The sequence below is a fragment of the Stegostoma tigrinum genome, chromosome 40 (assembly GCF_030684315.1).
Source record: "Stegostoma tigrinum isolate sSteTig4 chromosome 40, sSteTig4.hap1, whole genome shotgun sequence".
Lineage (NCBI taxonomy): Eukaryota > Metazoa > Chordata > Chondrichthyes > Orectolobiformes > Stegostomatidae > Stegostoma > Stegostoma tigrinum.
Window position 1 is genome coordinate 10,643,632 of NC_081393.1, and position 13,403 is coordinate 10,657,034.

The following is a 13,403-nucleotide window of genomic DNA, read 5'->3' on the forward strand; positions in this document are numbered from 1 at the left end:
CCTTTCTCACGTAAAGAGACCAAGACTGAATGCAGTTTTCCAGATCTTGTTTCATGAACACCCTGCACAACTGGAGAAAAAGATTCCTACTTTTGTCTTACACCAAAAAACAGTTCATTTTTGTTTTCCTGATCACTTGCTGTGTCTGCATACTACCATTTTGTGATTTATGTTCCATGAGACTCAGATTCCTCTACCTTGTAGTATTTTGCAACATTTCTCCATTTGAATAATTTACTGCTTTATTCTCAAATGGCTACATCTTTGTATGTGAATTGAACAGTAAATATTTGGAAAAATTTTGTGAGATATTCATCACACTAAAAAGTGTAATTGGTTCCTTGTCCATTTTTCATCTATTTAAACTTCCTTCTAAAGGACCCTTAAAAAAGAGCAAAATCAGTACCATGAAAAGAACATAGGACTGACACTTTGTTTTTTTCCCAAGAAATTAAACAGTTTTAAAGATGCTTTGCTCACATTTGGGAAATGCAAAAATAGATTTGGCAAAAAAATGACAGATACTTTTCTCATGCAGTTTAGGCACCCAAGAAATGAAGCACAAGTTCTCCTCAGATAAGCAGAATTAAGATATTTTTATGAAGCAGGTGGGAGACATGCCGGTAAAAGAAATGATAAACTAAACTATTAATAGACAATCAAAGCCAAAACTAAGGAGCTAAGAAACGCAGCCAACAAATGCGAGTGTTACGACCCAACTCGACGGTGAGTTGTCAAATCCACTCAACACCGAACTTGACAAAACAAGCAATTGATGTTGCCAAATTTTCAAGGAAAACGAAAGTATATCCTCAATATTTCTTTAGAGATTCCAGCAGTTGAAAGAAATAGTTTAAAAATCCTTACTTTTCAAACAGGGAGCTGAATTTAACTAAGAAACTGTAAATTACTATTTGTGACATTGGTCACTGTTAGCTGAGGACACATGACGCCAGCAATGATTAATTTATCCTCAAATGTTGCAACAACACACACAAATCATAATTTTAATGCCTTAATTTAGGTTTGAGTGCATATAATAGGCATACTGAGGAAAATTACCAGGTTCATGCTCTCCTGGATTGTTGGATAATTCCATGGCATAAATCTTCAGTCCTTGGGAACTTCTCCCAATGTTATAAATCCTGGTAATATTTGGGCACTGTTCATTCACAACCTTCATCAGCTAAGAGACAATTTAAAGAGTTAAGTATTTAACTTGTTAAATAACGATGAACTGAAAGCTGAGATCAATGCTAAAGTCACAGGATGAATGAGTTGAACAAAAATTCATAATTTTTGGCTCAGTATTGGACAGTTATCTGGAAATTGAATGGTTTGTTTTAAATGCTTCGCTTGAGTCCCAGAGTTCACTGTTCCAGTTGAGTTTCTACTTTCTAGAGTATGACATAACATGCCTTGAGTTGGTACAAATTGGTTTGGCCATACCTGTCGCATGTCCTTGTAGTTATGATGCCTGAAATCAAGACCTTCTTCTGGACTCAGTTCATTGGGCTCATGTTCATTGGAATCTGTGAGAGAGGCATAGCAACTTTTATAGATTTTAGTTTTGTGGGGAGAGCTGCAATTTGTACAACCAAACCCGATTTACAACATTCAGAAAAGATACTGAGGCAAAATGGAGAAACATTGTTTTGTTGTCTGGCACGTTTCTAATGTAGGATGTAGATGGAAAATTAACACCAGATGGAATATGCTTGCTGGCTTGCTGTAGTCATGTGATCTCTGCCACGAGACACTTACTGCAAGCAGCTGTCGAACAAACTGTTGACTGAGAACACAGTGCAAACAAGACTCTTGTCCTGAAAGCTCACAACCTGGTGTCAGAATGGAGCTGACATTGAGCCCTGATGAACTGTACACAAACAGAACTACAAAAGAACACGTGAATGTTCATACGTGTTGAAAGTTGTTGCAAGCTGCAGAAAAGGAACAAGGAAGACAGCCCGAGCTAAAAGCTCTGAGTAAGACGCAACAATGACAAATTTTTGTTTTGATGCCAGTTGAAATGAAAGTGTATAAATGAAAGCAGTAAAGTGTATTTCATCTTCCTTCTCTCTGAAGAACAGAAAAGATGATGGTAGAAGTGTTGGAAAACTTGAAATCATGCTTTGAACCTACATTGAATGTTGCATATAAACAATATGTGTTTAACATTAGAGCTCAAGTTATAAAGGAGCCCATTGATTGACATGTGACTGCATTAATACAGCTTGCAGAATTGTGTGTAATCAGGCATCTAAAGTATCTCAACATGAGCATCATCTTGCATTTTCAAGATCCTACTACAATAGCATGGTTGATGAGGGATGAGGATCTGATCCTTAAATAAATTGTAAAATAACAGAATCTCTGAGCTTATAAATCAACTGCTACATTGCATCCATGGGAGAACAGAACAGTTTGTCTACAGTAAGAAGAACAGCCCACAACTTTGCATTATTTTGAAAAACAGCTTCAACCATTCAAGCACAATAATATGGAGAAAAGAAACAAGTATCCACAAAGTGACCAGCAGAAAGATCAAGGTGGAAAGACAAACTGTGGAGGTTATCGCATAATACCAAGAGAAAGCAGGTCGAGCCTGGGGAAAACAGTATTTTAATTACAAGACGCTAACCACAATGCTCATAAATGTTTAGCTTGGAAGAAGGAAAATTCAGGGTATGAGTGAAGATTTGTAGCTCGGGTGCTGGTTGTAGATGTTGATGTGTTTGCTGAGCTGGGAGGTTCGATGGCAGACATTTCATCCCCTTACCAGGTGACACCTTTAGTGCTGTGGAGCCTCTTGTGAAGCGCTGTTGCCTTGTGCCAGTTCTAATTTATAGAGTCTGGTTTTTGCTGCTTCCGGGCAGTGCCAGTTCTGGCTGTGCATTGTCATGGTCGGATATTGGGTCTAATTCAATGTGTTTGCTGATGGAGTCCACCGATTGAATGCCAAGCCTCCAAGAATTCCCTGGCTGTCCTTTGTTTGTCTTATCCAATAATAGTAGTGTTGTCCCAGTGTGTGGTTTTTCTCGTCTGTGTGTATTGAAACCGGGGACATCTTGTCATGTCGTTTAGTTGCTAGCTGTTGTTCGTGGATGCGGGTTGCTAGTTGTCTGCTTGTTTGTCCCAAATGGTGTTTTGTGCGGTCTCTGCATGGTATCTTGTAGACCACATTGGTTCTGTCCATGGTATTTCTTGGGTCTTTAACTCTGGCCGGTTGCAGTTTTATTATGGCTGCTGATTTGTGTGCTGTCTTGATTCCTAGCAGTCTGAGTAGTTTGGCTGTCAGTTCTGAAGTGTTTCTTATATCTGGATTGGTGGTTATTGTTTTGGTTTCTGGTGTGTCCTAGTTGAGTTGTCTTCTGGCTAGACAGCTGAGGATGAAGCTGAGGGGTTATCCATTCCTGGCAAAGACCTTCCAGAGGTGTTCTTCTTCCTTCTGCAGATTGCGTGTCTTGCAGTGTGTAGTGGCCCTTTTGAACAGGGTCCCAATGCAGCTCCTCTTGTGTGAGTTGGGATGATTGTTCTGATAGTTTAAGACCTGGTCAGTTTGTGTGGATTTCCTGTACACTTTTGTATTGAAGTCACCGTTCTCTTTTCTTTCCACGATCATGTCCAGGAATGGGAGTTTGATGTTGTTTTCCACTTCTCTAGTAAATATAATCCCTGTCAGTATAGTGTTCATGAGTCGGTGGGTGTTCTCAATTTCTGTTCTTTTCACAATTATAAAAGTGTTGTCCACTTATCTGATATAGAGCTTGGTTTGGATCTCTGAGAGGACTATTGTTCCAGTCTTTGCATGACTGCTTCAGTTATCAGTCCAGAGATGGGTGAGCCCATGGGAGTCCTGTAAATCTGCTTATATATCTTGCTGTTGAATGTAAATGTGTGTTGTTAGCTTGAGTCCAGTAGTTTGAATGTGCAGTGTATGTTGGTCAGTTCCTTGTTTTGCCATTTGGCTCCTTTGACTAGGTTTCTGATGATTGATGTAAACAATGCCGTTACATCAATGGAGATCATCACTTCTTTTTCTTTTAATGATCTTGATGTTATCCAGGAATTCTTGTGTTGATTGTATAGAGTGTATGATGGGGTTCCTAGTAGAGCCACAGTTGGTCTGAGGGAGATGTCAGGCTTTTGGATATTGGGCAGTCTGTAGCACCCTAGAGTGTTGTTGACTTCTGGTTTCATCCTTTGTAATTCTGTTTTTGTTATCTGTCCTGTTTTGTGCAGGTTCCGTAGTGTATTGGTTACTCTGTTTGTTCGGTGTGGGAGCCCACTCCCTCTGTTGGTATGTTTGTGTATCTGCAAATAGTTCTTTGGCTTTTGCTTTGTAGTCCGTTTTGTTTATGACCACAGTCATTCGGCCTTTATTAGTGGGAACAATGATGATATTTTTGACCCTTTTGAGGATCTTCAGGGCATCCTTTTCCTCTCTGTTAAGTGTGTTCGTTTGTGTTCTCCTTGTCAGTAGGGGTACAATGGTTTGATTGTTGCATTTCTTTGATGAGTCCATTGTTTCTTAGTGCTATCTAGTGCTGCCAGGAAATCTTTTTTTATAGCATCCCTATGCTTGTAGTTCAGTCCTTTGATTAGTATTGTTTTTTCTGTATCTTTTAGCTGTCTGTTAGAGAGGTTTCTTATCCATTTGTCAGTCAGGTTGTTTCTTCTATCATTGATCAATTTAGTCATTTTTTTTCTGTAGTGCTGTTTTTTTTGTGTTTGGTCTAGTTCTGTGTTACTGTGATAGCCTGGTTGATTCTCATAGTCCACTCCTGATTGGTCGCTTTTGAAATTAATGACTTTTGGTGCGCGATTTCTTATTTGTACTTGTGGAATCTGTTGTGGCCTTCTGAGATCATGACTTGCATCATCCTGCAGCCATTCTTTCTGACTGTTGGTCTGTACCTTATGCATGGTGATAGTAGTTTTTTGTGGCACTCATGTAGGACTTCACTACAAAAATGTACAGGAAATCTACACATATTGACCAGATCTTAAACTATCACAGCAATCACCCCAACTCACGCAAGAGGAGCTGCATTAGGACTCTGTTCAAAAGGACTGCTGCACACTGCAACACACCCAATCAACAGAAGGAAGAAGGTCTTGACCAGGAATGGATATCTGAGCAGCTTCATCCACAGATGCCTAGCCAACAAACAGCTCAACCAGGTCACACCAAAAACCAAAGCAAGAACCACCATACCATGTATAAGAAACACCTCAGAACTAATACCAGACTACGCAGACTGCTGGGAATCATGACAGCACACAAACCAGCAGTCATACTAAGACAGCAACTGGCCAGAGTTAAAGACCCAAGAAGTACCATGGACGGGGCGAATGTGGTCTATAAGATACCATGCGGAGACTGCACAAAACACTACATGGGACAAACAGGCAGACAACTAGCAACCTGTATCCACGAACGCCAGCTAGCAACTAAACCACATGACCAATACACACAGATGAGAAAAACCATACTTTGAACTGTGGCAACGTTGGACAAGCCAAACAGAAGACAGCCAGGGAATTCTTGGAGGCTCGGTATTCATCATGGGACTCCATCAACAAACACATTGAATTAGACCCAATATACTAACCATTACAACACACAGCCGAACTGGCACAAGGCAACAGCGCTTCACAGGAAGTTTCACAGCATTGAAGATGTCACCTAGTAAGGGCATGAAATGTTTGCTATAAAACCTTCCAGTTCAACAAACACACCAACAACTACAGAAGATAAATAAATCCATAAAGCCAGTCATGATGATTGCTACAGAGATGCTAGATGGATGGTTTGACAAATCAGGCATGAGGACTAAAGAGGTGTCAGTCAAAGATTAGGACATTTCAATCTATTCCATTGAACAACTTGCAAATTAATTCTGAAGGCAGAAAATGGTTTGTCATTATTGCATGAATACAGCAGAATGAGAGCATCAAACAAATATGAAACACCAGGGGGCAGATACTGATGTTTCCCTCAAGATTATGAGCTCCCTGGACCTGTGTAGAGTCATAGCAGATGGTTATGCAAAAATGAAACCCTCAAAGGTAAAGTGGAGGTGCTGTGGTAGAATGATCCTCACCAAGAAAGGTCACATTAGTCTGAGAGCCCAGTGCAATGACAAGAGTGAAGGCCTGGAATTCCAGATACACCTTATGAAGTCACTCATTTCAGCAAAAGCAAATTGACAGCTTGGATTAAAAATGTGAAATATGCCAAAAAGATGTCGTGTTTTGTAAACCACATCAGCTGACAAATAAACACTGTCATATCGAAAAAGTCTGACCTTAGACCCAGAAAAGAAACTTGATGCTACAGTTAAAAATACTGCATAGATTGCGTTGCTGGACACATCTAATGCACCTCAAGGAAAGAGAGTGTCTTGGGCAATAGTGTATATCAGAATAATTAACTTCGAATATTTTGAACCAAAATCACAGAGTATATCATTCCTTCCAGCAGATGTTACAGGGCAAGCTGACAACTTCCATGAATTATTGATGTGTAAAGTGATGAACAAAAGACACACAAACTGGAATCAGCAGCAGCTTTGCTAATGCACAAACAGTTGTTTCCATATTTGGTATGTTAGGTAACTTTTTGTTTGAAAGGGGCATGTTCTTCTTGGATTGGACAAAATGCTTCCTGGTTTGCTGTAATTATGTGACCTCTGCCATGAGGCACTCGTGAGTGCAAACCAGCCAGTAACATAACAACAGAGAGCTTCTGTAAATATATGAAAATGAAGAGATGAAAATGAAGTCAATGTAGGCCCTCGAGAGAATGAGGCTGAGGAAATAATAATGGGGAACCAGGGAATGGCCCTTGATTTACATGGTAGAAGACACACATTGCATTCCCAAAAATATGAAATAATCATGGGGCAAAAGGAGGTATCAAATTAAACATAACACTTATCACAACAGAAAATGTAATAGAGAAACTATTTGAGTTTGTATTCTTTCAAGTTGTGAAGCATGAGAGGAGACCTATTGAAACATAAAACAGTCTGAGGGGACTTAACAAGGGAGCTGCAGTGGAGTTTTTACCTTTGTGGGAGTATCTCAGACTGGGGGGGCACAATCTCTGAGTTACCAGTCACCATTTAAGACAGAGATAAGGAGGATACTCAATCCCATATACATTCCACTACGAAGGAAAAGCAGAAGTGAGGCAATCCATCTCAACGGATCTCAGAGTTTTAAAAACCAGGTGAGAAAACACACCAACGCTTCATCGGAGGCTGCGCTGTGGTTGTTACCAAGCATGATAATGAAACTTCTGCAAAACAACAAACCAGTTTGGCATGCCAAACAACCTCGATGCCCACAACCTGAGCTACGAATCTACTCCAAAACCTCAGATACTTCTTTTCTTAGAGGCTAGTGAAGCTGTGGAGTTCTTTACCTCAGGGAGCTGTTGCGACTAGGTTATTAACTACATTTAGGGCTGAAACAGCCAGCTTTTTAATCCATAAGGGATCTGTATGGGGAAAGGCAGGACAGTGAAGTTGAAGATTATCTGTTGTCAGTCATGATATTGAGTGATGGAGTTGATTCAAAGGACTGAATAGCTGCCTTCTCTTATTACTTATGCACTTCTGATCACTCACTGCAGGCAGCCAGCTTACAAATATTTCAATCAAATCAGAGTCCAATCAAGACTGTTATCCTGTGAGCTTTGAGTAGTTCTTGAATTAGAGACATAAGCATCAGATCTACTGCATCGAAGCAGGCCAGTTGGCCCATCTGGTCGATGTGGGCATTTATGCACCGTGTTAGATTCTGCTCACCTAACCCCTAATGCGCACCATTATTTTTGTTTCTCCCTCGCGTACTTATCGAGAAGCCCGTGGAAGTGAAGACAGATAATTTGGAGATTTGAAACTGGCAGTGCAGTTTTTGGGTTGGAACTGTTTGAAAGATGAAATCTTATTTTGAAAATAAATTGCACTTGCTAGAATCTTGTATTTAAAACTCAAAAGGACTGTAAATTAATAACTGCTGACACCACTAGTTCTCGGTGACAGTACAGTGCACACAATTAACATTGACACATTTATCATTTTACAGGATAGTGACTGAACTTGGGCATCCAGCTATTTCGAGAAATAATGGACTGTGTGTCACTTGTGGATTGAACAATTTTATTGTGATTAGATGCCAGTTTGTGAATAGCAGTCTCTTCCTTACAGATGATAAATTTGCCCTGATGTTGACAGAATTTTATTCCTTCCAGCTGACTTCCTTTGCTGCCATCTGTTCATTTCTTTTGTCCTCTGCTTCTCACTTCTTGACTGCTTGTCTCCAGGCTGTCTAGTCAGTTTAACTTGCCATGCATCAACTTGGATCACTGTTAATTTGAGGCTTCCCTTCGATATCCCAGTATTGTGGATGTGGATAATTGTTTGGTCTTATGCCAATAGGCTCTTCAAGATGGTGGCCATCATCTTTTTTGCCTCACATGACTGATCCAACAGAGTTGCTGCTGATCGAGAAGGCAAATTTGCTGGACATCCAAATTCAACTTTCTGACATTGCCAGCAGATGCAGACTATTCCAGTGAAGCAGCTGCATTGTAAGTTGTTCAACCTTTTTTCCTTGACTTGCATGTGTTGTCCTTGCTTTGCTCCTGTATTTCTGATGGTTCCTACCTTTGCTTTAAGAGACTGTACACTGGAGTTCCTCAAGATCCTCATTATGGTACTGTTAGACAACAATGTCCAAGGCCATAGTGTGGCATCAAAAGTAGGAATATCTGTGCAACCATCTCTCACTCTGCACTTAATGTGTACATGCAGTAAAGTCAGAGTAATGATGACAGGTTGAGGCTGCTTGAAGTGAAATAGAGCCAGTTACTGTAATGAAGAGGAGATTTCTCATGAACTCAAAAGCCAGTTCCTGGACAACAAAATCAAAATGCTTGCGTAGCTACAATCATCAAGTCTTACAGATTGCTCAGCATTGCACAAATCAGTACTGTTTGAAACTCTACCAGCAGATGTAGTCTGCTGCTAAATCCACTAATGCTAGAAGGATGCATGAAGGAATTGAGAAAGCAATCGGCTCAGCAACCACATATCAGCTGTCTTGTAGACAGTACACGATAAATATTAACTTATATATTCTGTTTAATATATAGTACAGACAGTGACGACAGCCATGCAGTATGTCTTTTGTCTAATAGATATGAATAACACATTCATGCATCACATAAATCTGAATGCTACAATAGACGCATGATATTGCCTTTGCCTACAAAACGTTATTACCTGACACTGGACACCCAAGCACCTCCATTCTCATGCACAGACTTCCATTCCAGGTTTGTGGATTAATTCGGATGTAGCGAGCAACAACGGTTTCTGGGAATTCATTCAGAACTGGAGTGTCAGTATCCACATTCCCATAAAATAGCTATAGAAATGGAAAGATATCACTTAATGACCTTTTTAATAATGATCTCTGCTGTATTATAAATTGTCTGATCATTCGTATGCAAGTATCATTTACACAAAAACCTGTCTGGATGAGTGCAGCTCCAACAGCACTCTAGAGGCCTGACATCATCCAGGATAAAGCAGCCCACTTGATTCGCATCACATCCACAAACATTCATTCCCTCCATAGCTAATTGACAAGAAGCATTGCAGAAATTCACCAAAGACTGTCAGAAAGCATCTTCCAAACTCACAACCACTATTTCTAGAAGGATAAGGACAGTAGATACGTGGGATCACCACCACCTGCAAGTTTTTCTCCATGCCACTCACCACCCTGACTTGGAAACATAACACCATTCCTTTAACATTGCTGGGTCATAATCCTGGAATTTCCCCCCTAAAGGCATCGTTGGTTTATCTGCAGCACATGGACAGCAGCAGTTCAAGAAGCCAGCTCACTACAACCTCCTCGTGGATAGCTAGGGTCAGACAATAAATGCCAGCAATGTCCACATGCTACAGGTGAACACAAAAAAATCCTCCCTGCGTCATTCACGATCTATCAAAATGTCTGTATTAGTTCTGGAATGTATCCACAAAGATTGACATGCATGTTAAATGGCCCAGCCTGATATTCTGGAGCACAGAATACTCTGATCAGAAACTTGTAGGTCCCAGGATCAAATATTTCCATTTGAAATCTCATACAAGAGCTGCGTTTCACTTGTGGGACTTTCTGATTTGTGACTACAGCACTGTCAAGCCTGATCCTGTCTATTCTATCTTTCTCACCCAGGTTGAGATTAGCCAACTCAGCTCAGACTGCAGATTAAACCTGGAGTTTTTCTGACCCCATTTAGCTTTATACCATATTTTTTGGAGTTATCAAAGAGTTCTGTAAACTTTTTTTCTGCATTATTAAAAGCCACATGAACTGCTATCACCTGTAAGGGCTGTTTGTTGTGGGATATGTTACATTGAAAAGAAAAAAATACCTGGATGTAAAATCCATGAACAAATGACACATCAGCAAGTCAGTTTCAATTGTTATCTCGTGTAGACTTGACCAATTGAATCTGTGTTTTCATTGTTAAACAGAGCTCGTCATAGTACTTATTTGTGATACATAATATGTGACATATAGTACTTTGTAACTTCCAGATACACCTTCAGTCAGGGTGGGCATGTAAAATCTGACAACAGCTGATTCCCATCCTTTACATATATTCATTTCTTGTTACGGGTATAATTTATTACCAGTAGCTGTTAGCATGTGATGCCCAGTCGCTGTGCTTGATACATGTAAAATCACACCTGTTACTGCATGTGGTACGCATCCATTTATTTCTACCAATTTGTGGTTATGAGCCCAGTCACATCTATTGGTACATTATACATTTTCAGTTCTGCTTTATAATTTTGTTCTCAGTGTGTCATAAGACTGCCAAGTCACATATTTTGAGTTCTTGAGACACATACCCAATCATAATATCCATCTGTGTATGTCATCCATGTACGGCTATCATTGCTGAACTGCACGTAGAATGAACTCACCCAGTCATTGCTGTCAAAAAAAGAGTTTCAGTTAGTTCCAAAGAGGTTTTGGTGATCACTGGCTTTCAATTCCTTATTGTAACCTGAATTTGGTTCAGTTGTGATTTAACTGAGGTACTTGTGAAAAACCGTCAGATAACAATGTCATGTCAGGTTACACCTGTTAAATGCATAAAATAGGATGTTGAGGAAAGGTCAAAAACCACAAGAAATAATACAAGTAAAAGGAATATCAATTAATGATGAATTGAGAATTTTAGAGTTAGGATTTTAGAAGGCTAAACATTGCAAGGAGAGAGAAACTAAAGAATGAAAACATTGATGTCATGGTGAAGCAAGTAGTTTAGGAGATATTCTGATGAATTTTGCTTTGGGAATTCACAAAAGGAAAGAGTATCTTTGACAAGTAGATGTACATATTTACAGTTTACCAACAACAGAAAATTGGAGAGTCTTAACAGCACTTGTTTTGATGAGATTCTTAAAGTAGTAGAAAGTGACAAGAAGAATTACATTGAGGCAAAAAAAAAGACAGGAAGCTGCAGGTGAAAAAAGAAATGTCTGTTCAATGTCAAAGCATTTTTGTGGCAGTATTTTTAGACCAGAGTCAAGAAGCTCTTTAAGTGGGGAGCATTTGACAGACAGGGGATACTCTGGAAATAATCTTCCAAGAGTCCTTATATTCTGGGCAAGTTCCAGAGAATTGGAAAACTACCATTGTAACACATTTACTCAAAAGATTGGAAAAAGAAAAAATCTGATACCCGACAGGCCAATTAGCTGAACATCTGTCAATGGGAAAGATAAAAGATGTCATAGCAGAGCAGTTAGAAATATATTCTAATAAAGCAGCAAAGTCAGCATGGCTTCATGAAGGACAACTCCTTTCTGACAAATTTATTATAGTTCCTTGAGGGGGTAACAAGCAGGATTGATAAGTGCGTATCATATGGTATATGTTAAGTATTTTGATTCCCTAAGGGTATTTGGTAAAGTACCACACCTTGGGTTAATGAATAAGATAAGATTACGATACACTTAATACACACTTGAGCATGGCCAAATTCATTTTGAACTCCATTTACAAATTTGCTGATGACACACAGTAGCAGGTCAGATCTCAAAGAACGATGAGACCGGGTACAGGAAAGAGAGGACTGGGTGGCATGATGTATAGACAATAATCTCCCCCTCAATGTCAGCAAAACAAAGGAGCTAGACATCGACTTCAAAAAGCAAACTGAAGGACGCAACCTCCCACCCTGGTTGTCCTCTCTTCCAGCTTCCATTGGGTGGAAGATACATGTGTTAAAACACATACCAACAAATTCAAGAACAGCTTCTTCCCCATTGTTGTCAGACTTATGAATGGACCTCTCATATATTAGAATTGATCTTTCTCTGCACCTTCTCTAGAGCAAAACCGTATTCTGAATTTTGTTTGATTCTCCTTTGATGTAATTTCTTAAGTAATGATTTATTGAGTAGCGCACAAAACAGTACTTTTCTCTGTACCATGGTACATGTGATAATAATAAATCAAATCAAAGAGCCCATGGTCTTTTGAATAGTGGGTTAACATGGATAGATGAGATATTAAGAACTGCAGATGCTGGAGTAAGAGATAACACAGTATGGGGCAAGAGGAACAGCTAGCAGGCCAGGCAGCATCAGAGCAGCAGGAAAGTTGACATTTCGGATTGTGTTGTCTCTACTGTGTTACCTGTATTGAAAACACGGATAGAAGCTTGGTTGACAAACAGAAGCCAAAGAGCTGGTGTAGGATGATAACCTGCAAATAGTGGAAGGCCACTGGGATCGGTGCTGGGCTGGTAGTTATTTATAGTATATTAAACTCTTGGATAAAAGAAGCAAATGGCTATCATCAAGTTTGCAGATGATTTAAAAATGGGTGGGAGGGCAAGTCATAAGGATGATGTAAAGAGGCTGGAGAGGAAGATAGCCAGGCTAAGTGAATGAACAAAAACTTGTTGGATGGAATGTAATTCCAGAAGTAAGGAGTTAGTTTGCTTAATTAGTTGAATGGTTGGTTTGCAAAGTGGAGTAATGACAACGCCATAGGTTCAATTCTCACACCAGCCGAGGTTACCTCAGTAATTTCTTCTTACAGAAGGACTTTCCTTCTCAACCTCTCCCCTCAGCTAAAGTGTAGTGACCCTCAGGTTAAATCACCATCGGTTGTCACCGTTTGATAAGAGAGCAGCCCGATGATCTTTTGGAACTGGGGTGATGTTACCTTAGCCAATTTGGGAAAATGTGTTGTTATGCACTTTGTCAGAAAGAATAGCCTTGGTGAACATCATTTAAATGGGAGGAAGACTGCACAAGATGGTAACAGAGTCTCTACTGCATCTTTCCCTC

The 13,403-nt window shown here is 39.8% G+C and overlaps 2 protein-coding genes across 6 annotated transcripts in view; one reads left to right on the forward strand and one right to left on the reverse strand.

Annotated features, from left to right (window-relative positions):
- elmod3 (ELMO/CED-12 domain containing 3) overlaps positions 1 to 13,403 on the forward strand; it is a 173,587-nt gene that overhangs the window by 16,169 nt on the left and 144,015 nt on the right. The gene's annotated exons all lie outside the window — the stretch shown is intronic.
- Positions 1 to 13,403, reverse strand: part of LOC125447959 (inactive carboxypeptidase-like protein X2) — an 81,060-nt gene that overhangs the window by 15,339 nt on the left and 52,318 nt on the right. Inside the window, exons 11-14 of the mRNA XM_048522785.2 lie at positions 10,947 to 11,031; positions 9,297 to 9,441; positions 1,450 to 1,532; positions 1,063 to 1,186 (exon numbers count right to left, since the gene is read on the reverse strand). Of these exons, the coding sequence (XP_048378742.1) occupies positions 1,063 to 1,186; positions 1,450 to 1,532; positions 9,297 to 9,441; positions 10,947 to 11,031 (437 nt within the window). The remainder of the gene's footprint in view (positions 1 to 1,062; positions 1,187 to 1,449; positions 1,533 to 9,296; positions 9,442 to 10,946; positions 11,032 to 13,403) is intronic.